The following is a 27,285-nucleotide window of genomic DNA, read 5'->3' on the forward strand; positions in this document are numbered from 1 at the left end:
GTACATAATTGTTTTCATATAAAAGCATTTAAAATTGTTTATCATTGAGTAAAATTGATGTGCTGGAAATATATATTATGGTTCTTTGTCACCTATTTCTATTTTATGTCATACATTCCTTTTCCTATTGAAAAACTTGCTATTAGGTGCTTCTATATATAATGTTAAAGTATTCTAACCATATTAACAGTAAGAAAACAGATTTTAAGCTTTTATACATTAAAAAGATGTATATATATCTATAGATATGTGTATAGATTTTTTTTTTTTTTTTTTTTTTTTTGAGACGGAGTCTTGCTCGGTTGCCAGGCTGGAGTGTAGTGGCATGGGAGTGTGGTGGCGGGATCTGGGCTCACTGCAACCTCCACCTCCTGGGTTCAAGCGATTCTCCTGCCTCAGCCTCCTGAGTAGCTGGGATTACAGGCATCTACCACCACGCCCAGCTAATTTTTGTATTTTTAGTAGAGATGAGGTTTCACCATGTTGGCCAGGCTGGCCTCGAACTCCTGACCTCAAGTGATCTGTCTGCCTTGGCCTCCCAAAGTGTTGGGATTACAGGAGTGAGCCACCGTGCCTCGCCGCAAATTTTTTTCTTTCATGAAATGTATATGAAATACACTGTTGCATCCTCCTTCCACTCTGTACTGGTTGTTTTATATTACGTTAAGATAGTTTGAACTACCAAAGAATTTTCAGTTAATATTGGGTTTTTTGTGGGGGGGCTTCTTTTTGACATAAGTATATGACAAGTTTTCATTATTGTAATTGTGTAATCACAACAACCTTTTCCTCCTTTTTACATGTAAGTATTTTTACATCTCCCTTTCTGTTTTTTTATTTTAGCTGTACAAAGATTCCTATACCTTTTACCCAGATTTCCCAAAGGGATATATTCTGCCATGTTTGCTTTAGCATTCATTCAGTCAAAATCTCTCTTTTTCTAAACACAGATATAATACACACGTGCACATGTATTTTTAATATCTATACTGTTTGAGAGTAAGCTGCAGACATGATGTGCCTTTAGCTTTAAGTACTTAAATGTCTATTTCCTATGATAGAGACATATTTCTTAAATAACTACATTACTTACTACATTATTATAGTAAGGAAATTAACATTAATACTATGAACTATTTTGTAGACTTCAGATTTCATCAGTTATCCTAAAAAGTCTTAATGTCCTTTTTAGCAAAAGGAAAAAGTTTTTTTCTTTTTGATCTATGATCCAATCCAGGATACACATTTGTTAGGTTGTCTCTCTCTAGTCTTCTGTAACCTGGAACAGTTTCTTAGTCTTTCTTTGTTTTTAATAACCTTGACGTTTTTGAAGAGTACAGGCTGTTTAGTGGAATGCCTACCAACTGGAGTCAGTGATATTTTTGACCGTTATTTTTTTCTGGCCTTAGCCTATGAGAAAAAAAATTTTTATTGGAAATCTGTATGGTGGTACATTTATAAGAGTAGGTTTCGTCTCCTTTTTATCTTGTTAAGCCTACATAATGTTTGGTATTTATATTTGGCTTCCATTAAATCTTTCCACCTTTTAATGTTTCAGACACCCCAAAGTCTTGTACTAAGTCTTCTAAAAGCTCCACTCCAGTTCCTTCGAAGCAGTCAGCAAGGTGGCAAGTTGCAAAAGAGCTTTATCAAACTGAAAGTAATTATGTTAATATATTGGCAACAATTATTCAGGTAAGTATGAGTTTGATTGGAAAATGATTTCTGTTCCAGTGTTCCTAAGTAAAAAAATCTAGGTGATATTGTTTCTTACAAGAAAATTATATAAACATAGAATTTGAACATGGATGTTAAAAATGGAATTGTGTGACAAAAACTGCTGCTAGGGAAATGTCATAACTGTAGTATTACCTTTTATTTATCCAGAAATAGCACCATTTTTAATAATTACTTTAAAGAGAACAGAACTCAGTAGATGATCTCAGAGAGTATCAAGTTTAATTCAGAATTTTGCAGGTTCCTTGTCAAGATACTGCATTTATATTTGGAAGTGATAGATAACTTTTTCTGAAAGTATGGGTTCTAAGAGTCATTGCTTTGTTTTTAGTACTGTATATATGTGAAAAACATTGCCTATACAATAGCAATGAAGCATAACAGTGTTGATATAAGTAATTTTTTTCAGTAATCATTTCATGTGACACATGAAATATGCAGTGGTTAGTCATAAATAGATGTTAACTCATTGCTTACCAATATTAAAATGTACTATAAAGTTATTTCTGAAGAAAACAGCTGTAATGGATCCTTGTAGGATGAGATTATAGAAGATATTAAGGAATAAACTGAAATTTAAGATTCCAAAAGACAATAATAGGCCATTATGTTGGTATCTGTAGAAAGAAGGAAGAAATCTGTTTTAGGTAATAAAAGAGATAGGTTGACATACTGTTAAGAAAATGAAGTTGGTAACACCAAGCTTATCTTTCAATAGAAAACAATAGGGAGTTTCTGATTTGGGTTTAGTTTTTAATTGACTTTTATTTGAATTCATAAAATAACTCATTAAGGTCCAATTTAATAGCCTTTAAGTTGCTTGTACCATTGATAAAATACATGGATAAGACATGGAAAGACTTCCTGATGGTCATAGAGAGGTTATTTTTCATGGTTAATTATTTGTTTAGGAGCAGTCAAGGTTTTATGAGGTTCTTTGCTGTATTAGCTTTATTTTAAGTCACCTTTGCTCTTCCTTCTCAAAGGAAATCACTCTAGATAGATGAGTTTCTTGTTGAAGTTTTTATAATGATTCAGAATGTGGTTGAGTAGCAAAAAATCCCTTTGGCATATACTATTCATGTACTTTAGTAGCATTTATTGCTTAGAAATGTAAATTCTTTCAAGCCATGGTAAAATTCATTGAAGTTTCAGAATTCTAATTTGCATATCAATTAAATTCACTAAAACTCCTTTTGAAAAAGCTCACAAAATTATTAGACTGGAGAAAGTTTCATACCACTTTGCTTAGTGTAAACTCATCAAAGGTTTGTTTAAAAGATTGTGGCCTAAATTCATGATAGTATTCTCTCTTTAAAAAAAATTTTTTTTAATACAGACGGGGTCTTGCTATGTTGCCCAGGCTGGTCTCAAACTCCTGTGCTCAAGCGATTCTCCTGCCTCAGCCTCCCAAAGTGTTGTAATTACAGGCCTGAGCCACTGCACCCAGCCCATGATAATATTCTTATTAAAGAACTTTGTTTTAGGACTGATATTTTCCTTTTTGGGGGGATAGGATTTGGAATAACTTAATTATAGCTTATCCTCAAAATTAAATGAATATCCAGAGTCTTCTTTATTCCACATACTACTTGGATGCCTAATTAATATAAAGTACTGTGCTAAGTGTTAAAGATTTTTTTTTTTTAAAGAACTTTATACTAGAAGAGGAGATAAAACATACACAATTATAATTACCAAATGGAAGGTATCAGCATAATAAAGGAGTTAAGGTATTGGATTTGTAAAGTGAGAGTTTTACTACTCGTTTAGTTTAGGGAAGGTATTGGGCTGGAATTTTCTGTGTGTTGTGCATCAGAAAAAGCTTCATACAGAAGGTAGTGATTGAAGTGAACTTTTTTTTTCTAGAAAAATACAGTAATTTTACAGTTTATTTAATAGCAGCTGGTACACATGAAATTTCCTTCCTTTGGTAATGCCTTTTTTTGACAGAAGTTTCCAAATTAGCACTGATTATTTGCAAAAGTTATTAGATTAGCTGTACTATCATTTTCCTTAAAGGTGACTAAAGGTAACCTAGAATCACAGCCCTTAGATGGTCATACAAAATGATATAAGTCAGAGCTGGTTTATCACCAGCATTTATAAAAACAGACCTAGGGAAAGGTAGGTCCGAGACACATGCGTGGTCTTAATATAGTGAATGTTTAGCATGTCGTTACTATTATAAAATCAAAACGGTGAGTATATTCATAATGAAGTGAATTTTAAAGTATGAATATGATTGGTACAAGTAGAGGATATAGATGAGAAGTCTCTTTGAGACTGAGTAAACAATACAAGTGATCATTCTGTATTATCAATAGCAAGGGTGTAGTAGGCATATGGATACAGTGACAGTTGAGATGAGATGGCCTATACCAATCTAGAGAAGGCCTTTGAGTGGTATGCTATATTATCTAAGATATAGAATAATTTTTTTATGAGATGAGAGATCAATAATATCTGACTTGCATTTCAGAAAGATAACATGGTTCACTTTGAAGGAGGAATTCAAGAGGGGAAATTGGGGAATCAATGATAACAATTTGGAGGCTATTTCAGCAGTTGGGAGAGATTTTGAAGATCTGAACTTTTTAGGATAGTATCAGTGTTGATAAGAGTATAGATTTGAGAAATATTGGAAAAATAGAATCTTTCATTGTGGTTTCAGTTTTCATTTTCGTAATGACTAATGATGTTGAACATATTGTCTTCATTTGACATCTGTATATCTTTTTTGTTGAAATAACTGTTCATGTTTTTTGCCCACTTTTAAATTGGGTTGTTTCCTTCTGAGTTTTGAGAATTCTTTCTTTAAAATTTTTGAGATAGGGTCTCACTCTGTTGCCCAGGCTGGAGTGCAGTGGTGCAATCTTGATTTGGCTCACTGCAGCCTCCGCCTTCTGGGTTCAAGTGATTCTCCCACCTCAGCCTCCCGAGCACTTGGGACTATAGGCACGTGCCACCACACCCAGCTCATTTTTGTATCTTTTGGTAGAGATGGGGTTTCACCATGTTGGCCAGGCTGGGAGAATTATTATTTTTTTTGAGACTGAGTCTTGCTCTGTCACCCAGGCTGGAGTGCAGAGCGCCTCCCAAGTTCACCCCATTCTCCCACCTCAGCCTCCCGAGTAGCTGGGACTACAGGCACCCGCCACCACGCCTGGCTAATTTTGTTTTTGTATTTTTAGTAGAGATGGGGTTTCACCATCTTAGGCAGAATGATCTTGATCTCCCGACCTCGCGATCCGCCCACCTCGGCCTCTCACAGTGCTGGGATTACATGCATGAGCCACTGTGCCCGGCTGAGAATTCTTTATATATTGTGGATACTAGTCCTTTGTCAAACATGACTTGCAAATACTTTTTTGTCATTCATAGCGTATTTTTTAAATTCTCTCGTGTCTTTTGCTGAAGAAAAGTAAATTTTTATTCAAGTCTAATTTAACAGTTTTTTCATTCATAGATTGTGATATCATATATGAGAACTCTTTACCTAAGTTTAAGTCATGAAGATTTTCTCTTCTGTTTTCTTCTAAAAGTTTTATAGTTTTAAGTTTTTTGTTTATGTCCGTGACCCATTTTGAGTTAATTTTTGTATAAAGTATTATATTTAGGCTGTGATTCATTTTTTGCTTATGGCAGATGGTATTGTAATACCGTTTGTTGAAAGACTGTCCTTCTGCATTGAATTGCTTTTGTACCTTTGCCTAAAATTACTTGACCATATTTGCATGAGTTTGTTTCTGAGTTATCTGTTTTATTGATCTATGTATGTTTCTCCCCTCACGAATACCCATACAGTCTAGAACACCACAGCTTTGTAGTAAGAAGCTTCTTTGCCTTTCCATATAAATTTTTAGAATCAGGTTTTCTATATCTGCAAAAAGCCCTGGAACTTTGATTGGCACTAAATTTATAAATCAATTTGAGGGAGAATTGACATTCTTACTATGTTGATTCTTTCAATCCATGACCATATGTCTACATTTATTTGATTTCTTTCATCAGTATACTGTAGTTTTTAGCATCATGAACATATAGTTATACTTAAGTATTTTATTTTTTTATTGTGATACTATTTAAATTATATTTTCCATTTGTAAATTACTGGTATATAGAAGTAAAATTGACTTGTGTCTGTGCATGCATATGCATGCACTGACCTTGTATCTTATGGCCTTGCCAAACTCATTATTAGTTCTTAGTTTTTTCTTTTACTTTTTAGATTGATACAAGCAGCAACATAGATACAAACAGATCTTCTAGCTTCAAATCCAGTCTTTCCCCCAAGCCAAGCTTCTACACTAACAATTTTAAAACATTTAGCACATATATTAGATATGTCTGGAGGCAGCAGATTGCTTGTTGCTTTCATCCTTAGTAACTTGAATACAAAAGTAGAAATTACTCTTGTATCATACTAACAATTTTAATGATTGATTGCAGAACTGTGTGAACTTTTATTTGCTTCTAATGACATTTCATGACGAGCACATGTATATACATATACACAGGTATATAAATGGAGTACATAAATAGAATAGAAAATATGGGGAAAATGTCTCAAATTTAGGGAGAGTATTTTTTATTATTACTTCCTTCTCTGTTAATATCTTGTGTCTCCTTTATCACTGTCTATCTTTTAGCTCTTTTCTTTTTCCCACAATCTACTTAAACTAGTCTTTTTTCTCATTTAGTTATTTCAAGTACCATTGGAAGAGGAAGGACAATGTGGTGGACCTATCCTTGCACCAGAGGAGATTAAGACTATTTTTGGTAGCATCCCAGATATCTTTGATGTACACACTAAGATAAAGGTAAATTTGTATATGTTAGATTGGTAGTAATTTTTTTCAGATTGTACATATTTATTACGATCTTTGAGGTACTTCTGGTCAGCTAAATAAGTTTTGTACCTAAAATTTCTTATTCCCTTATTAGTTCCTTTGAATCATTTGTCTCTTTGTTCCAGTGCCTCATAATGTTTGTTGTTTGCTTTTGTTTTGTTTTTTGAGACAGTCTCCCTCTGTCACCCAGGTTTTAGTGCATTGACGTGATCTGGGCTCACAGTAACCTCTGCCACCTGGGCTCAAGCAATTCTCCCGCTGCCTAAGTCCTGAGTAGCTGGGACCACAGGCATGTGCCACCATCCCAGCTAATTTTTGTATTTTTTTGTAGAGATGGGTTTTGTCATGCTGCCCAGGCTGGTTTCGAACTCCTGACCTCAAGTGGTCCACCTGCCTCGGCCTCCCAAAGTGTGGGGATCATAGGTATGAGACACCATGCCCTGCCTTTTTTTTCGAGATGGAGAATACTCTCTCACCCAGGCTAGCGTGCAGTGGCCTGATCATGACTTACTGTAACCTTGACCTCCTGGGCTCAAGTGATTCTCCCACCTCAGCCTCTCCTGAAGTAACTGGGATTACAGTTGTATGCAACCATGCCTGGCTAATTTTTTAAAAAAAGTTGTTTGTAGAGACAGGGCAGGGTCTTGCTGTGTTGTCCAGGCTGTTCAAACTCCTGGACTCAACTGATCCTCCTGCCTTAGCCTCTCAAAGTGCTAGGATTACAGCCATGAGCCATTGCACCTAACCTTTGTTTGCTGTTTTTTTATTTTCAGTTAATCCTACAAACAAGTAATTAAGGCTTTATGAAATCTATTCTGTAGAGACATGTGACTCCCAGTACTATTTTTCTTATGTTCCTATTGTTTTTACTCTCGCGGTGTATATTTTTGTTTTGCTTTGGCTTGTTTTGAAAACTCTAAACCTCTAATGGACTCAGAGTTCATTTAAGTCCCTTCTCCATTTATAGGTAGGTAAATGCCAAAAGTATGTGAGACAATGCTGTCCTCTTTGGTGAAGGGCCTGTGAATTCCAGGTGTCAATCTCTTACACTAAAATAATTCCTGAACAGATTTAGCTGAACTCTTAAACTACTTTTTAAGTAAGTAGTTTAGTTTTATTTCCTCTTATTTTACCTATGTAGTACTTGAGCAAAGTTGATCAGTTTTCTTTTCAAAATAACTCACATTAATATTTATGCCACATTCCAGTAAAAGAACCAATCGGAATTACAGGATGTTTTCAAATATATAAGATTGTTTTTTATTTTAGTATACATTATAAACAAAAAATAGCAGATCTATAAATTATTTAAAATGATATTTACCAATTGCTTGTATTTTGTGTTTTATCAGTATTGCTGATCATATTGCAGTTAATTTCTAGATCTAAAGAGAACTCTGAAGGAATCTATTTGTTTAAAAAGCTTAGAAAGCTAGAGAGTTTCGGGCTAGTTAATCCTATTCCAATTAGGATTCTGAATTTTTGAAGAGGAAAGCACTTTTGGAATATTTTTTGTTTTGTAAGAATTACTGGGTGGCACAAAAGCAGAATGGAAGGTCAAGTAGGTTTTGTGGGTTTTTTTCTTTTCTTTTCTTTTTTTTTTTTGAGGTGGAGTCTCATACTGTCACCCAGGCTGGAGTGCAGTGGTGCGATCTTGGCTCACTGCAACCTCTGCCTCCCGGGTTCAAGTGATTCTCCTGCTTCAGCCTCCTGAGTAGCTGGGACTACAGGCATGCACCACCACGCCTGGCTAATTTTTGTATATTTAGTGGATCTGGGATTCTGCCATGCTGACCAGGCTGGTCTTGAACTCCTGACCTCAAGTGATCCGCCCGCCTCGACCTCCCAAGGTGCTGGGATTACAGGCATAAGCCACTGTCATTGTCCTGTCAAGTAGGTTTTTATCTTGGTGTTTTGCCGCTAACTTTTTGGATCAATTTGAATTTGTGTCAGTTATTTAGCTAGTCTGGACACTCTTCTATGACAAAATGTGTTATTTTATGTTTGCAGAGTCATAATCTTAATTTAGAAAATCATATTCTTTGATGCAGTGAAGCTTTGAAAATTTGTCACCCTTTAGTTTTCTCAAGTGTAACTTAATTCTTTAAGCTTCTTTTTTGTAAAATGGTACTTCAACTATTAGTTTTTCAGTTTTTTCTTTTCTTTTTTTTTTTTTTGAGACGGAGTCTCGCTCTGTCGCCCAGGCTGGAGTGCAGTGGCGCGATCTCGGCTCACTGCAAGCTCCGCCTCCCGGGTTCACGCCATTCTCCTGCCTCAGCCTCCAGAGTAGCTGGGACTACAGGCGCCCGCTACCACGCCCGGCTAATTTTTTGTATTTTTTAGTAGAGACGGGGTTTCACCGTGTTAGCCAGGATGGTCTCGATCTCCTGACCTCGTGATCCGCCCGCCTCGGCCTCCCAAAGTGCTGGGATTACAGGCGTGAGCCACCGCGCCCGGCCTTCTTTTTTTTTTTTTGTCATCTAGGCTGGAGTGCAGTGGCCTGATCTGAGCTCACTGCAACTATTTGTTTTTTTTAGCTGATTTCAGGTTTGTCAAATATTTAAAAATTTTAAAGCTTATGTTCTTTTCTACCGTGAAACCAGTACGTGCCGTGAAACATTTGTAAAACTCAAGAGAAAAGGAAAAAGGGAGAGAAATACCCATAATTCCATTATCCAAAAATGTCTAAAATTTTGGGTTTTTTTCTTTATCCTCGTAACACATAGCAGTTTTTTTTTTTCCTGTTTTAAATGAAGCCAACCATCTATTGAGCATTACCACATCTATTGAGCAAGAAGTTGGTATTGTACACATTTTAGAAATGTGAAACTGGTACACACAGAGAATAACTTTACAGAGGCAGTCATCTAATAAATGCTGGATCCAAGACTTGAACCTTTATTTGTATAACTTCAAAGTCTGTTCTCCTAACTATTAATGCTATTTTGCTTCTTTAAAATCATGCTGAGATACATTCTTTTGGTATGTAGATGAATATACCATGTAAATGTGTCTTAAATTTGTACAGTTTTTCGTATCATCTCAATAACAGCATTCCTGAAAACATTGGTGTCTGTATTTTATAATATCACATAGTGGTTAAGAATATGTAGTGGAAAAAACAGTTTTGTTTTTTTTTTTTTCTTTTTGAGACGAAGTCTTGCTCTGTTGCTCAGGCTGGAGTGCAGTGGTGCAGTCTTGGCTCACTGCAACCTCCATCTCCCAGGTTCAAATGATTCTCCTGCCTTAGCCTCCCTAGTAGCTGGGACAGGTGTGCGCCACCACACCTGGCTAATTTTTGTATTTTTAGTGGAGGTGGGGTTTCACCACATTGGCCAGGCAGGTCTCAAACTCCTGACCTCAGGTAATCTGCCTGCCTCTGCCTCTCACAGTGCTTAGATTACACCACTGTGCTTGTCCTGAACAAAGCAGATTTGATTGAGTTTGAAGTCAGGTGACTTTAAGTGCTTCAGTTTTCCTGTTTATAAAATGGGGATAATAATAACTGACTCATGAAGTTGGGCAAACTAATCTTAAGTTTTTTGTAGTGTTAAAACTTTTTTTACCCATTGTGTTTACACCCACTGTCTAGCATTTAGATTACTTTCGGTAAATGTTTACTGAATGATGGTCGTGTTACCTTTAACTTTCAAAATTAAGACTGGCACTCACTGTATTTTCTTATCTAGGTATTATGTATACAACTTTAGAAGCCTCATTCTTACTTTGCTTCCAAGGTCTAGTGAGCTGATGTTTCGAGTAAGATGAAAATTTTTGAGGTTGTTATTTACATCTCTCTCTTTTCCTCAGTATGAATTTTTCTTTTTCAAGATTAAACATCATTAATCCTTGATGTACAATTTTCTGCTCTTAGCTTGGCACAGTGGCTGATGTCTGTAATCTCTGCACTTTGGGAGGCCGAGGCGAGTGGATTGCCTGAGCCCAGGAGTTTGAGACCAACCTGGGCAACAAAGCAAAACCCCATCTCTGCAAAAAATGCAAAAATTAGCTGGGTGTGGTGGCGCATGCCTGTAGTTCCAACTCTTCGGGAGGCTGAGGTGGTAGGATCGCTTGAACCCAGGAGGCAGAGGTTGCAGTGAGTCAAGATCATGCCACTACACTCCAGCCTGAGCAACAGAGTGAGACCCTGTCTCAAAACTATGCAACTATGATGAAACAAGAGACAGGGATTGATAGGAGTTCTTTTTCTTTTTATATATATCTTTTGTTATTTTAGCGTAAGCCTCAAAGAATTGTGTACTTGTTTCAGGAACCCATGTGTGTTGGCTTACTGTGCAATGAGCTCGGCAAAAGAGAAACCCTGGTTAAGATTAATTCTGTGCTGTTTCTACCTACTTAACAGTGCAGAATAAATCTTAACAAGGAAGAAAAGGAGTAAGTAGCTTAGCTTTCTTAAGCCCCATCTGTTTATGACTTCCCCACTTATCTAATATTCTTGCCCAGGCTTTGGAATCTGCTCTGTCTCAGAACTGTAGAATTGTCCGTTCTTTTAGAGGAAAAGTTAAGAGAATCCTATGAGAATTTCTGATGTATTATAGACAAGGAGGAGGAAATACATCTCAGTCTCTGTCCTAAATTGTATCGGGCATTTTCCCTCAGAAATGTTGTAAGAAATAGTGGTATTATGAATAAAGCTACTGGGGACTCGCCTGCCAAACTGAGTCCCCCTTTCTAATGGGGAGGAACTGTGGAATAACATGGAATCTGAGTCAGACAATACTGAGTTTCAATACTGATTCACAGCTGTGTGATTTGAGGAAAGTTACTTAATCTCTGTAAGCCTTAGTTTCTTTATTACTTAGTTCCTGAGCTATTAGCGATCTTTTTTTTTTTTTTTTTTTTTTTTGAGATGGAGTCTCGCTCTGTCGCCCAGGCTGGAGTGCAATTGCACAATCTCAGCTCACTGCAACCTCCACCTGCCGGGTTCAAGCAATTCTCCTGCCCTAGCCTCCTGAGTAGCTGGGACTACAGGCACGCGCCACCATGCCTGGCTAGTTTTTTGTATTCTTAGTAGAGACGGAGTTTCATCATGCTGGCCAGGCTAGTCTCGAACTCCTGACCTTGTGATCTGCCCGCCTTGGCCTCCCAAAGTGCTGGGATTACAGGCATGAGCCACGGCACCCGGCCTAAGACAGCAATCTTTATTCAACAAGCATTAGGAATTAAAAGTTAACCAGAAACAGAGCAGACTATATTTCAGAGTGCCTAAAGATGATTTTGCTTTCTTAGAGCAATGTTCTTATGTAAGTATTTATTTTACAGGTTTATGAATTAATACTTGTAAAGCATTTAGAGGAATCCCTAACAGATAGTTATGCTCATAAAATCCTCTATGATGTAGGAATAATTACATTCCTTATTTTTCGGAATAGGAAATTGAGGAACATATAGCTTAAATAACTTGTCCAAGGGCACAGAAGTAACAAGCCCAAGAGCCAGTATTTAAATCTCAGTAGTCAGTGCCAGAATTCACTGCATTATATTGCCCCAGGATTAGACTTATTTATAATATTTTTCTTTCTTTTTTTTCTTTCAAGTGCATTTCTGAACAGTTCAATCTTCCCAGTTCTTGATGTGTGTGGGCTGTTAAAATATTCTTGCTTTGAGTTTACTTTTATGCTATTGAAAGTAGTTTTTCTCCCTTTTGAACTTTACTGTGATTCTTAAATTTTTTGTCTTCAGGATCCCTTTTCATTCTTAAAGATTGAAGAAGTTTTACCTATGTGGATTTTATATATTGGTAGTTGCTGTATTCAAAATTTTAAAATATTATTTAACATGTATTATTTTTTAACAGCTTTACTGAGGTACATCTTACGTGTTTTTAAATTCACCTATTTAAAATAACACAATTCAGGCCGGGCCTGGTGGCTCCTGCCTGTAATCCCAGCACTTTGGAAGGCTGAGGCAGGAATATCGCTTGAATCTAGGAGTTTGAGACCAGCCTGGTCAACATAGTGAGAACCCATTTTTGCAAAAAATAAAACAGCTGGCTGTGGTGGCACATGCCAGTAGTCCCAGCTACTTGGGAAGCTTAGGTGGGAGGATTGCTTGAGCTTGGGTGGTTGAGGCTACAGTGAGTTGTGCCACTGCGCTCCAGCCTGAGCCAAAGAGTGAGACCCTGTCTCAAAAAAAAAAAAAAAAAGAAAGAAAATATGATACAATTCAGTTATTTTAATAACTTAACCAAGTGGTACAACCATCACTATAAATCCACTCTAGGACATTTTACTACCCACCCCAAATAAGATGTCTACTTAAAATTAATCTTTATTTCTACACCCAGCCATAGGCAACCACTAATGTACTTTCTGTATCTATGATTTTGCCTTTTCTGGACATTTTATATATTTAATATGTTATACATTGATACTATGTATATATACATAGCATATCGATATACTATTTGATACACTATATAGTATTGTAAATATGTTTATATAGTATGTGGTCTTTTATATATGGTTTAGCATGTGATTTTTAGTTCGTCTAAATGTAGCATGTTAGAAGTTCTTTTTTTCTGGTCAAATAGTATTCCATTATATGGCTATACTAACTTTAAATTGTTCACCAGTTGATAGACATTTAGATTGTTTCCATTTTTGGCTATTATGAATAATGCTGCTGTGAGAGTGTGGTGTGCAGATCCATGTGGACATGTTTTCATTTCTCTTGAGTAGATACCTAGGAGTAGCATTGATGAGCTATATGGTAGTTTTGTATTTAAAAATTTTAAGAAAATGCCAGGGTTTTCCCATTATTTTAAAGTTAATTAGTTAATTTATTTAGAGATGTGGTCATGCCAGATTACCCAGGCCGGCCTCAAACTCTGGTCTCAAGTGGTCCTCCCACGTCAGCCTCCTGAGAAGCTCAGACCCATCAGTTGTTATTTTCACCAGTAATGAATGAGAGTTCCAATTTCTCCACATTCTTTAAAAACACTTATCTTTTTTTTTCTTAAATTATAACCATCCTAGTGGGTGAGGAGACATCTCTTGTGGCTTTAATTGTATTTCCCTGATGATTAATGATAAGTGTCTTTTCACATGGTTATTGGCCATTTGTATATTATTTTTGGTGAAATGGCTACTGTCTGTTGCCTGTTTTTTGATTGGATTGTCTTCTTGAGTTGTAAGGGTTCTCTGTAAATTCTAGATACAAGTTTTCTTGAAATACAAAAGTTTTAAATTTTGATGAAGTTCAATGTATTCATTTTTTCTGTGATTTCAGTTCATATCTAAAAATTTTTTTTCTAACTCAAGATTTTGAAGATTGTTTTCTATGTTTTCTTCAAAAATTGTTTTGCTTGAGGTGAGGGTTTAAGTTCATCTTTTTGCATGTGGGATATCTAATTTTATATTAATTCACTGAAAATAATAGCTCATTACATGGTAACACAAGTAACATTCTTTAAGAAAAATAATTTCCCAAACAAAAATAATTAGTAAGGGGAGTGGTAGTATTGTAGTTTTTTTTACTGTCTGGCTTAATAGAAGACTGATTATCATATCTGCTTCTGCATTCAGTCTGTTGCATATCACATATCATGTAGCTTCCAGAAAACAACTGTATACTTGTGAGAGAATGCGTGAAAAAGTCAAATAATGCTTTAGCAGTATTACAAAAATAATTTTAATCTCAGGGATCCCACTGAAAGGGTGTCCCAGCAGTCTTTGTTGAAACTTTAGAGAGTCTTTAGTATAAGAGCTTGTTGATTGATGTCTACTTTAAAATCACTTAGAATTTCAATTAGGGCCTGTCATTTCTTGGCATCTCATTTTATCATCTGATTTGTTTGTTTATTATAAAGCTTTTAAATGTTCTTCTAAGTTTTTACAAAGAAGTAATATTTTAGAATGACCATGAAGAATTAACAAACTATGGTTCATGGGCCAAATCCAGCCCATTGCGTGTTTCGGTTAAAAGAAGTTTTATTGGAACACAGCCACACTCATTTATTCACACTTTTAAATTTACTGACCCCCTGTTAGAGATTACAGTTTTTAATGGCTGATGTTAAATAAATTTTAAAAACCTCATTTTTAGAGTTTCTTAGATTTCAGCAGCAGGATTGAAAGTAGTTTTCTATATTTAATAACACCAATCAGCTTTATAGTTAATAAAAAATATTGAGTTATCACATCATATTGGAAAGTTAGGCTTATCGACTTTACATTTTATATTTTAAAAATGTTTTTCAAAGGATGTTTTCTTTGTAGTAAAAGTTAATTCCTTGTTGAAGAGAAAGAATGGGATGTTCATTATTTTACACATCAAATTAAGACACTTTGTAAAGTGCTTCTTTCCAATGAGTATCTCAGAAATAATAAAAGTTGTATAAGGAGCTGTCAGGTTTAATTTTAAATATTTCAATTCATGCTATTTCAGGATGATCTTGAAGACCTTATAGTTAATTGGGATGAGAGCAAAAGCATTGGTGACATTTTTCTGAAATATGTAAGTATTGTATTTCTTTTTTAAGTTTTCAGATTAAAATATGATCTCATCAAGGACTGGCAAGGAGTGTAATTTGCCTATTTAAATGTGAGAGGTTTTAAAACTTTGATATGATCGTGTTTATAAAATATATTGGAAATGTTCTTTGTCTTCTGAAACATGCCTTCTGTATGCAATTTAACACTTTAATAGCCCAAGATTATTGGAAGAATGCCAATTATCATGCTGTGGTATAATTGTTTTAGTATGTATCAAGTTATTTGCCTTTCATAAATGGCCACAGATTGTATTTTTATTTTATATATTATTTAATTTTCATTTTAAGTTCAGGAGTACATGTACAGGTTTATTATATAGGTAAAATTGTGTCATAGGGGTTAATTGTACAGATTGTTTCGTCACCCAGGCGTTAAGCCTGGTACCTATTAGTTATTTTTCCTGTTCCTCTCCTTCCTCCTACCCTCCACCTTCCAGTAGGCCCCAGGTATGTGTTGTTCCCCTCTATGTGTCTATGTCTTCTTATCATTTAGCTCCCACTTATAAGTGAGAACATGTGATGTTTGGTTTTCTGTTCCTGTGTTAGTTTGTTAAGGATGATGCCCTCCAGTTCCATCTATGTTCCTGCAAAGGGCATGATCTCGCATTTTTTTTTTAATGGCTGCATAGCATTCCATAGTGTATATGTACCACATTTTCTTTATCAAGTCTATCATTGATGGGCGCTTAGGTTGACTCCATGTCTTGCTATTGTGAATATTGCTGAATTCTACCAGATGTACAAAGTTTTTATTTTTCTCCCTTCTTAGTTGATAACACTTTTTGCTGTCACGTCTGTTTCTATTTAAAGGCTTCTAATGAACTGCCTCTTACTAGGATAAGAACCACACAACTTAAGTTTTATAAATTCATTTTGGCAAGGTTCTGTGAATAGAATTTAGAAGTTTCTTTGAATCTCTTTAAATAGGATTTGTAAGTTTCAGTGCCTTGAGTACTGGCATTTATACTTTTATTTTTTGAGGTTTCTAACTTCTTTCCTTACAAAATAATCTCTTAGGTGTTTTTTCAGTTTGGTTGAGAATTAAAAATTTACAAATTATTTTCTCATTTTTTTGATAACCTTTTAATTTTCTCAGTCAGCCAACATTGTTTTCCTTTTCTTGTTTGCATTTTTGGGTAATTTAACTGATCTTTTAATGGCGGTTTGGATTTTTGAATAAATACCATGCTTTCGGAATCTACATAGATCAGCTGTAATTGATATTTTTTAAAGTCATAGACATTTTCTTTGTCATGTTTGTATCAATACAATAAGCTTTAACATATCTTTTGTTTTTTTTCTGAGTCTTCATGTTTTAGACTATGTATACCAATTGATGTATTTTGTTTAGCAATTAACTCTTTACTGAGAAATTTATAAAATAAGTTTGTTCTCAAACATAGAAATTTACTTTAAACTTTTGCATCCACTATGTCAGATTGTGACTATTAATTATTTGACTTTAAGTTACATTGTCTCTAAGGGTGACAAATGCATAATAAATAATGTTTTTTCCCTTTTCTTCCTAGTCAAAAGATTTGGTAAAAACCTACCCTCCCTTTGTAAACTTCTTTGAAATGAGCAAGGAAACAATTATTAAATGTGAAAAACAGAAACCAAGATTTCATGCTTTTCTCAAGGTAATGTGTGTTTCTTTCAAATAAAATTTGAGAATTATTTCTGAAGTAATTAACCACAATTATGACAAAAATGAAGTAAATTTTAACTTTAGTAAAATGTATCCATTAATATCTGTTAATTTTAGTTGTACTTATGGGTGACCATGATATTTAGCTTTGGAAGGTTTGATATATTCAGTGTTAGGTGCCAGGAGGCAGCTGAGTGAATAAGAATGTTATATGTGGTCATTTTTTTTTTTTTTTTAAATTGTGGCCGGGTGCACCGGCCAATGTCAGCCTATAATCTTGGCACTTTGAGAGACTGATGAGGGAGGATTGCTTGAGGCTAGGAGTTTGAGATCATCCTGAGCAACATAGTGAGCTCCCATCTCTACAAAAAGTTTTTTTTAAAGTTTTATGTATTTTAGTTCTCAAAACACCTAATGATTTTCCAGTGAGATTTGTTTTGCTTTTAATGATTTTTTTTCTTACCAGTTCCTTACTATGGTATTAGCATAATTAATATTAAATGTGCTTTTTCTTGTGAATAATGTAGACTTAAGAAAAATTTAAGGTGGGATATATAGGAGTGTGTAGAGGAACTCACTTTTTATGTAAGATGTTAACCACTGGCTGGCCAAGAGGACATTTCAGGCCCTGAAAAATTATTCAGCCAAGTAGTCAGCCACGGAGAAATTCCACTTCTTCTCTATTAGTTTGTATCACAGACACTAATGATAAGGTGTACTCCAGTAAAAGTAGGGCATATAATCTTTTCAGAAAACCTTTTTTGAAATTGTTGAATAAATTGTTTTCAGATAAACCAAGCAAAACCAGAATGTGGACGGCAGAGCCTTGTTGAACTTCTTATCCGACCAGTACAGAGGTTACCCAGTGTTGCATTACTTTTAAATGGTACTTGTCTGATCTGTTTCAAACTACGTCAGATATTTTAATGGAATTGTTTTTTCCAAAAAAGATGAATTTCTTCTCATTTTTAGAGTTTCTTAGATTTCAGCATTAAAGTTTATATGTGTTTTGCTTTATGGATTATCTTAAAAAATAGTTACTGGTGCTACTAAAATTCAGCCTGGCCTGAAATGTTTTATTTGTTGATTAGTAGTATATATTTTGTCTTTTCATTTAAAAGTTTTCTTACTATTTCATGGTGTGTCACTAATTCAAAATCATTTTATATCCAAGTACATACAAAATTTGCCCACAAAATCACAAGGAGAAGATAATTTGTATGTCCTGACTTTTTTGTAGCCCTTTTTTGAATTTTAGTAAAGTTCTATATACTTGGCTTTATGCTTACTGTTTTTGACCTTAGATTGTTCAGAATACTCTTGAAACATATCTATTTATTCTAGAACTGAACTATAGGTATCAATAGAGTTTTACAGCAGATAATTTTTATGAATAAATTTTGCCTGTGGTAAAAAATGTGTATGTATATTTTGTTACATTTAGCTGGCTAAGGACAGTATCAGTTTTTATTTTATTCTTAATTAAGTATGAAAACAAAATTATAGCCGGTAATCCCAGCACTTTGGAAGACCAAGGGTAAGCCCAGGAGTTGGAGACCAGCCTGGGCAACATTCAGGGACCCTGTCTCTAAAAATAATTAAAAAAAAAAAAAGAAGGATAACTAAATTATAAACAGGAAAAAGTCTATAATAAAAGATATAATTCCTAAGCTAAATCTACACTAATATATACAGCAGACAAGGAGGCAAATTTTGTGACTGTTTAATCTGTTATTTTCTGTAAAAATCTTGGTTAGTATATGAATTATAGTACTAACTAAAAATCTGACAATTTTTTTTTGTTTTTTAGAGTTACCTAATATAGTTGAGAATTACTGGCTTATAAAATGATTTGTCCACTATTTAAAACTGTTCTGTTTTGCAAATTATAAGGAGAATATATGAACAAACTTCAGGTTTCCAAAACATTGTGGTTTTCTTCTAATTTGCATACCTTCATTATTGTTTAAGTACTTGTAGAAATTCGTAAATGTTACAAATAAAATGATTTCTAGGCTTTATTACTATTATTCCACATGAGAGATTAGGTGGACAGTGGTACTAGATTAAACCTAGATTTGATAAGAATATGCCAAGGATGGCATAGGGAACACAAATAACCTGGATTAGAAGAGTCAACGTGTTAAGTATAAATCTCTAAGGTAACAAAATCTGTGCTTAAAGATACCAGATGCTCTCTGTGATGTAGCCATGGGCCCCAGTATGAAATACAAAATACATTATGATTTCTGAGCTTATTGAGGATCATGTGTTTTCATTTATCACTATGGAGAGATTTTGAGGAATTTAGGAGTCCCCAAGCATTACTTGAAGGGATTGGAATAGCAGTGTAAGAAAAGCAGGATTACATATTCTGAAATTTTAGTCAGTAAAAATGGAAACCTTAACAGATGTGTAATAAGAGAGCTTTTTAGGGAACAGTGCTTAAAACTTTTTAAAAAATAAGGATTGAATATTATCTTTAAAAATTAGCTGTATCAAGATGGACAGCATTTTAGTCTTAGATGAGAAATCACTGAATTTTTTATGCATGGAAAAAACATTGTATTATTACAGATCTTAAGAAGCATACAGCTGATGAAAATCCAGACAAAAGCACTTTAGAAAAAGCTATTGGATCACTGAAGGAAGTAATGACGTAAGTGCATTATTTTCAATTTTTGATTGTGCCTTAGATTTCGAATGGAATTGATAGAAAACTAGAATCATAAATAGGAAAATATCAATAGCAAATTTTTGTAAAATGTCTAGATTATTTTTCTAATAGTGTAGTTACACATTAAAATGAAGTATTGTAAGAATACATTCATTAATCAAAACATTTATTTCTAAGCTATTAAACTATTGTGCACAGAGAATAATAGTTTAGAAACTTGAAAATGTTACAAATTCCCTAATAGGCATTTTCTTCATATAACTCTAGTCATAGCTTGTTTCTGTCTTCATATTAATGTGTATTGCCCAAATGTAACTTGAGAATGTGACCACAGTGAAACGAAAAGGTTTATAATACTTTTTCACTTTAATTTGTAAACTTTTTGTTTTCTACCTAGAGTTCTGTGGAATTAAATTGGCAGGATTGGTTGGAAATGTATTAAAAGTATAAATTCAATGAAATTGATCTGGGGAGTTTGGTCATAAACTTAGGCTGCTTACTATAGGTCTAACTTGGAAAGAGGACTGATCAGAAATAATCTTCTGACTGTTAGGATCAGAGTGGAAAACTCTCTTACCATTAACTGTTTCTGTTTTGCCTCAGAGAAGGCACTTTAAGTGGACTGTATATATCAGTATATTTAATAGGTTTAATTGATTTCTGAGATGCCAGGGTGTTTCTGTATGAGAGTTTCTTGAAAGACTTCCAGAAGGGCTCTTAAGGAGAAACTTCATTAGCTCTAGAGAGGGGATTCAGCGGAGACCTCTCTCATTCTCTTATTTGAGACAGTAATGCTCAAATTAGTTATTACCAGCTTTTGTTGCTGCTGAATGGGTTATGTAAATAGGTGTCCCAAGACTCCCTCAGATACCAAAATCTGTAGGTGCTCAAGTCCCCTACAGTTAGCATCTGCAGATATGGAGGGCCAAGTGTATATACTTTTTTGTTTTGTTTTCTTTTTTGCTTATGTATTTTGTATGTTCACCAACCAGCCATCATGCTTTTGATTTTTTTCCCCTAGGACCAGGATAACGGTATTGAGACTATTATGATGATAATTCTCTGTAATTTTTCAACACCTTATGGTTTAAAATACTCTTGACACACATTATTTACCTTGATCTTTTCAACAAACTTTATGAAGTAGGCAGTCATTGTTTTCATATTTTTATAAAAGAAACTGAGAGGTTGTTACCTGCTCAATTTATCTGTTTGGAGTGTAGAATACTCTACAAGTGGCTTATGCTATTTGTTATTTATGTACAATATATTTTGGTAAGCAAAGATTATAAAGTAAGTAAGGAAAAGTAGCAAATAGATTAGTCATTTGACCTGTTGCCTTATTTAGAATAGTGTCAAGCTGGCTGCTGTAGGGATAATGAGCTGAATCAGTAAGACATTAAGTTTCTTGAGAACTTCTATTTTTAGTATATCCCTACCCTAAGTGCCTTTCTCATAGATTTTCAATAAATGTTAAATTATAGGACCTGATATTTTAATGTCGAATTGTGATGCTGATTAATAAGCCTTATAGAATTTTACCAGATCTAAATTCTTGAGATTCTTGAACATTTAGCCTAGAGATTTAATGCTTATTATGGTTGATTAAAACCACTGTTACCTATCAGATATAGGAAATAATGACACAGCACCAGTTCACTAGTCCTTGCCATTTAAGCAAGCTAAAAAAGCCTCCTAAAATTGAATTCTAACAACATCAGTTATACATGCTTAGATTTTCCATATTAATTTGTTATAGATATGTTTTTAGTTCAAATATGGCTTTTTTTCTTAAACTACACATATTTAAAATATAGTTTGATTAATTTCAGCACACATATGCTCCCATGAAACCATCACCACAATCAAGATGAAGAACATTTCTATCACCCCCAAAATTTACTCATGCCCCTTGGTAATCTCTTTTTCTGGCCCATCCTGTTTTACCCTTCCCAAGGCAACCGTCTATCACTGTAATTTAGGAATGCCCCAGATACTGTGGGTTAGGTTGCAGACCATGACAGTAAAGGAAATATCCCAGTAAAGCAAGTCATGTAAATTTTTTCATTTCTCAGGGCATATAAAAGTTACGTTTACACTATACTATAGCCTGTGAATTGTGCAGTAGCATTATGTTTAAAAATTAATGTACATATCTTAATGAAAAATTATTGTTAAAAAATGCTAACAGGCAGGGCGCTGTGGCTCACGCCTGTAATCCCAACACTTTGGGAGGCTGAGGCGGGTGGATCACGAGGTCAGGAGTTCGAGACCAGCCTGGCCAAGATGGTGAAACCTTGTCTCTACTAAAAATACAAAAATTAGCCGGGCATGGTTGTGGGTGCCTGTAATCCCAGCTACTTGGGAGGCTGAGGCATGAGAATCGCTGGAACCCGGGATGTGGAGGTTGCAGTGAGCTGAGATTGCGCCATTGCACTCTATCCTGGATGACAGAGCAAGACTCTGTCTCAAAAAAAAAAAAAAAAAAAAAAAAGCTAACAATTATCTGAGCCTTCAGTAAGTTATAGTCTTTTTGCTAGTGGGGGATCTTGCCTTGATGTTGATGGCTGCTTACCAGGGTCGTGGTTGCTGAAGGCTGGGATGGCTGTGGTAATTGCTTCTCTCTCTCTCTGTTTTTGTTTTTTTTTTTTTGAGACAGGATCTCACTCTGGTTGCCCAGGCCAGAGTGCAGTGGCACAGTCTCAACTCACTGCAGCCTCCACCTCCTCCCACCTCATCCTCTTGAGTAGCCGGGATTACAGATGTGCACCACCACACCTGGCTAACTTTTATATTTTCTGTAGAGATGGGGTTTTGCCATGTAGCCCAGGCTGGTCAAAAACTCCTGAACTCAAGCGATTTGCTCACCTCGGCTACCCAAAGTATTGGGATTACAGGCATGAGCCACCACAGCCGGCCGGCACTTTGTTAAAATAAGACAGCAATGAAGTTGGCCATATCAGTTGACTTTTCCTTTCATGAATGATTTCTCTGTAGCATGCGATGCTGTTGGATAGAATTTAACCCATATTAAACTGCAAAGTTGGGGTCACTTCTCTTAGATTTTGACACCACGTTATCAACTAAGTGTCTGTAGTATTCTAAATCCTTTCTTGTCATTTCAACAGTGTTCACAGGATCTTCACCAGGCGTAGATTCCATCTCAAGAAACCACTTTCTTTGCTTATATGTAAGAAGCAGCTTTTTTATCTGTTTGGGTTTGTTCATGAGATTGCAGCAATTCAGTCCCATCTTTAGTCTCCACTTCTAATTGTAGTCCACTTGCCATTTCTGCCACATCTGCAATTCCTTCTGCAATTGAAATCTTGAACCCCTCAAAGTCATCCATAAGGATTGGAATCAACTTCTTCCAAACTATTAATGTCGATATTTTGACCTCCCACGATTCACAAATTTTTTTTTTTTTCTTCATTTTTATTTGTGCCTCCTTCTTGGCCTGAGCTCTGGCTTTTGGTTTTTTCTCCCTCGCCTCTCTGCTGCTGACCACTGCAGGCTCTCTGAACGTTGAGAGTTACCTCCCCTGAGGTCTCTGCTTATGCCTCCAACCTCTCATGCTCAGCTTCACCTGCCCGACATATGGTCTTAAATGGCAACCCAGATGGTGAATCCTTTCCAGTAGGTTTTCTTTTTCTTTCTTTTTTTGTCAGTTCAAGTTTAATAGAAACTGCAAAAGATAATTGGCTGATGCCCTCTAATGATACAGCATACAAATCAGTGGCCTGCCCCACAACACAGCTCAGGCCATTCCTACCAAGGGAAGAAAGGCTGGCCTCTGTAACCCCTGTAGGAAAGGCCTGCTTTGTAACACACCACATCTCAGCTGAATCTAAAGTCTAGTGTTTTACCTATGAAAAGAAAAGAAAAGAGAGGTTTTGTTATGGCTGTCCACTGCAGCCTGGCAGTAAAATGTCCCATTGCTTACTTCTGCTTGGAAAAATATTCTTTGTTCTTTTGGACATCATCCAGTATGTTTTCAATTGACTTAGTGATTCTTGTGATTCTTCTGATGGATCTGTTCTATCTGTGGCAGCTATAGCCTTATGAAATATGTTTCTTAGATAATAAGACTTGAAAATTGAAATTACTCCTTGATTCATGGGCTGCAGAATTGGATGTTGAGCTAGCAGGCATGAAAGCAAAATTAGTCTCCTTGTACATCTCCATCAGAGCTCTTGGATGACCAGGTATATTGTCAATAAGCAGTAATCTTTTGAAAGGAACATTTTTCTGAGCAGTAGGTCTCAAGAGTGGGCTTAAAAGATTTAGCAGGGCCGGATGCAGTGGCTCATGCCAGTAATCCCAGCACTTTGGGAGGCCAAGGTGGGCAGATCACTTGAGGCCAGGAGTTTTAGACCAGCCTGACCAACATGGCAAAACCCCATCTGTACTAAAAGTACAAAAATTAGCTGGGTGTGATGATGCACACCTGTAATCCCAGCTACTTAGTGGGATTTCAACGAGAGTTGCTTGAATCCAGTAGCTGGATGTTGCAGTGAACCAAAATTGCACCACTGTACTCCAGCCTGGATGACAGAACAAGACTCTTGTCTCAAGAAAAAAATTAGTAAACCATGGTGATGTGCTGTCATCCATGCTTTGTTGTTTCATTTATAGAGCACAGGCAGAGTCGATTTAGCATAATTCGTAAGGGCCCTAGGATTTTGAGAATGGTCAGTGATCATTGGCTTCAACATAGTCAGTCACCAGCTGCATTAGCCCCTAACGAAAGAGTCAGCCTGTCCTTTGAAGCTCTGAAACCAGGTATTGACTTCTCTCTAGCTGTGAAAGTCCTAGAAAGCACCTTCTTCTACTGGAAGGCTGTTTTGTCTACACTGAAAATCTGTTGTTTATTATAGCCACCTTCTTCAATTATCTTATTTAGATTTTCTGGATAACTTGCTGTAGCTTCTCCATTAGCAGTTGCTGCTTCACCTTGTACTTTTATGTTACAGAAATGGCTTCTTAAACTTCCATGAACCAACTGTGCTAACTTCAGACTTTTCTTCTGCAGCTTTCTTACCTCTCTCAGCTTTTGCAGAATTGAAGAGAGTTAAGAACTTGGCCTGAATTAGATAGTGGCTTGTTCTGGATTGTTAAGGCTGGTCTGATCTTCTGTCTGGACCACTCAGACATTCTTCATATCAGTATTAAGGTTGTTTTACTTATTATTCATGTCACTGGAGTAACACTTTTCATTTTTCTTCAAGAACTTTTCTTTTGCATTCACAGTTTGGCTGTTTGGTGCAAGAGGCTTAGCTTTAGGACTATCTCTGTTTTCAACTTGCTTCTCTTACTAAACTCAATCATTTCTAGCTTTTGATTTGAAGTGAGAAATGTATGACTCCTCCTTTCACTTAAATACAGGACTTTGTAGGGTTGGTTATTAATTTCAATATTGTTGTATCTCAGGGAATGGAGAAGCAAGAGGAGAGAGAGCGATAGGGGAATGGCTAGTTGGTGGAGCACTCAGAACACACACACACTTATCAATTAGGTTTGTTGTCTCATATGGGCATTGTTAGTGGTGTCCCGAAACAATTACAATAGTAACATCAAAGATCACTGATCACAGCTCACCATAACAGATAAAATAATAATGAGAAAGTTTGAAGTATTGAGAGAAATAGCAAAATGTGATAGAGACACGAAGTAAGCACGTACTGTTAGAAAAATGACATGATAGACCTACTTGACACAGGGTTGCTTATAAATGTTCAATCTGTGAAACAACAACAGCAACAACAAAGAAAACACTATATGTGAAGCACAATAAAGTAAAGCACAATAAAGCGAGGGATGCCTATATGCACTTTCTATGATTTTATGTACGTGGAATCTTTTGTCTGGCTTTTTCTTTTTTATATACTCAGCATAATTACTTTGAGATTAGTCCTTATTGTTGCTTATTTCAATAGTTACTTTTATTTTCCATTGTATGGCTATATCACAGTTCATCCATTTTCATGTTGATGGCATTTTGGTTGTTTCCAGTTCTTGGCTCTTCCAAGTAAAGCTGCTGTGAAAATTTGTGAACAAGCTTGTATAGACATATGCCTTCATTTCTCTTGAATAAATTCCTAGGAATAGGAATGGTAGGTCAGATAGTAGGTTTTTCCTTTTTTTTTGGTGGAGGGGGTGGTATCTTATTCTGTGATCCAGGCTGGAATGTGGTGGTGTAATGTTGGCTCACTATAACCTCCACCTCCCAGGCTCAAGTGATCATCCCACCTTAGCCTTTTGAGTAGCTGGGACTACAGGTGCAGTCCTACCATGCCTGGCTACTTTTTTGTATTTTTTGTGGAGACAGGGTTTCACTCTGTTGTCCAGGCTGGTCTCAAACTCCTGGAGTCAAGCAATCTGCCTGCCTCGGCCTCCCAGAGTGCTGGAATTACAGGTGGAGCTACTGCACCCAGCAAGGTATATGCATTTCTAAGAAACTGCCAAACTGTTGGCAAGACGGTTGTATTATTTTGCATTCCCATCAACAGTGTGTGGTGTTCCAGAGTTTCCACATCCTTACCAACAATTGGTATGGTCAGTGATTTCATTTTTTATTTATTTATATTTATTTATTTATTTTTGAGATGGAGTCTCACTCTGTCTCCAGGCTACAGTGCAGTGGTGCGATCTCAGCTCACTGCAACCTCCGACTCCCTGGTTCAAGCGATTCTCCTGCCTCAGCCTCCGAGTAGCTGGGATTACAGGCACGTGCCACCACTCCCAGCTAATTTTTGTATTTTTAGTAGAGACGGGGTTTCACCATGTTGGCCAAGTTGGCCTCAATCTCCTGACCTCGTAATCCACCTGCCAAAGTGCTGGGATTACAGGCGTGAGCCCCCGCGCTCAGCCTATTTTTTACTTTTTTATTCTTACTTTTTAAGATGGAGTCTTACTCTGTTGCCCAGACTGGAGTGCAGTGGCGTAATCTCTGCTCACTGCAACCTCTGCCTCCCAGGTTCAAGCAATTCTCCCGCCTCAGCCTCCCGAGTAATTGAGATTACAGGCACCTGCCACCATGCCCAGCTAATTTTAGTATTTTTAGTAGAGACGGAGTTTCACCATGTTGGCCAGTCTGGTCTCGATCTCCTGACCTCAAGCAATCCACCCACATCAGCCTTCCAAAGTGCTGGGATTACAGGCATGAGCCACCACACCTGGCCTGGCCAGTCATTTTAATTTGTGACATTCTAATAGATGTTTGGTTGTCTTTCCTGGTGGTTTTGATTTGCATTTGCATGACAAATGATGTTAAATGTCTTTTCATGTGATTATTTGCTGTCATATTACTTTCTTTGATGATATGCCTGTTCAAATCTTTTGTTTATTTGAGAAAAAAATTGTGTTTTTTTTGTAATTGAATTTTCAGAGTTCTTTATATATTCGAGTTAAAAGGCTTTTTTTAAAAAAAGATATATGATTTGCAAATATTTTCTCCTAGTTTCTGGCTTGTTTTTTTCTTTTGACAATTTCTTGAAAAAATAAGAGTTCTAGATTTTTAAGTCTAATTTAGCAAATTTTATTTTAATGGATTGTGATTTTATAGTTTTATCTAAGAAATATTTGTCTAACCCAAGGTCACAAGGATTTTTTTCTTATTTTCTTTAAGAATGTTTGTGGTATTAGTCTTTAGGTAAAAATCATTTAGGTGTATGATCCATTTTGAGTTAATTTTTGTATATGGGGCATGGTATAGATTGAAGTTCATTTTTTAAAATATGGAAATCTATTCTAGCAGTATTTGTTGCAAAGAGTATCCTTTCTCCACTGAATTGCTTTTGTACCATTGCTGAAAATCAGTTGACCATAAATGTAATGGTTTATTTCTTTACTCTCA

At 35.8% G+C, this 27,285-nt stretch overlaps 1 protein-coding gene and 1 non-coding gene across 13 annotated transcripts in view; one reads left to right on the plus strand and one right to left on the minus strand.

The window, feature by feature from the left end:
* ECT2 (epithelial cell transforming 2) overlaps positions 1–27,285 on the plus strand; it is a 71,092-nt gene that overhangs the window by 16,775 nt on the left and 27,032 nt on the right. For all 12 annotated transcript variants that reach the window (XM_516880.7, XM_063807327.1, XM_054681256.2 and 9 more), the window contains 6 exons: positions 1,559–1,695; positions 6,441–6,560; positions 15,000–15,068; positions 16,635–16,745; positions 17,543–17,639; positions 19,331–19,412. In XM_516880.7, the coding sequence (XP_516880.4) occupies positions 1,559–1,695; positions 6,441–6,560; positions 15,000–15,068; positions 16,635–16,745; positions 17,543–17,639; positions 19,331–19,412 (616 nt within the window). The remainder of the gene's footprint in view (positions 1–1,558; positions 1,696–6,440; positions 6,561–14,999; positions 15,069–16,634; positions 16,746–17,542; positions 17,640–19,330; positions 19,413–27,285) is intronic.
* LOC112208818 (small nucleolar RNA SNORA72) lies at positions 3,826–3,954 on the minus strand. The gene has a single exon (XR_002943372.1). It is a non-coding gene; the product is annotated as a small nucleolar RNA SNORA72 (small nucleolar RNA).

This window comes from Pan troglodytes, chromosome 2, assembly GCF_028858775.2.
Source record: "Pan troglodytes isolate AG18354 chromosome 2, NHGRI_mPanTro3-v2.0_pri, whole genome shotgun sequence".
Taxonomy (NCBI): domain Eukaryota; kingdom Metazoa; phylum Chordata; class Mammalia; order Primates; family Hominidae; genus Pan; species Pan troglodytes.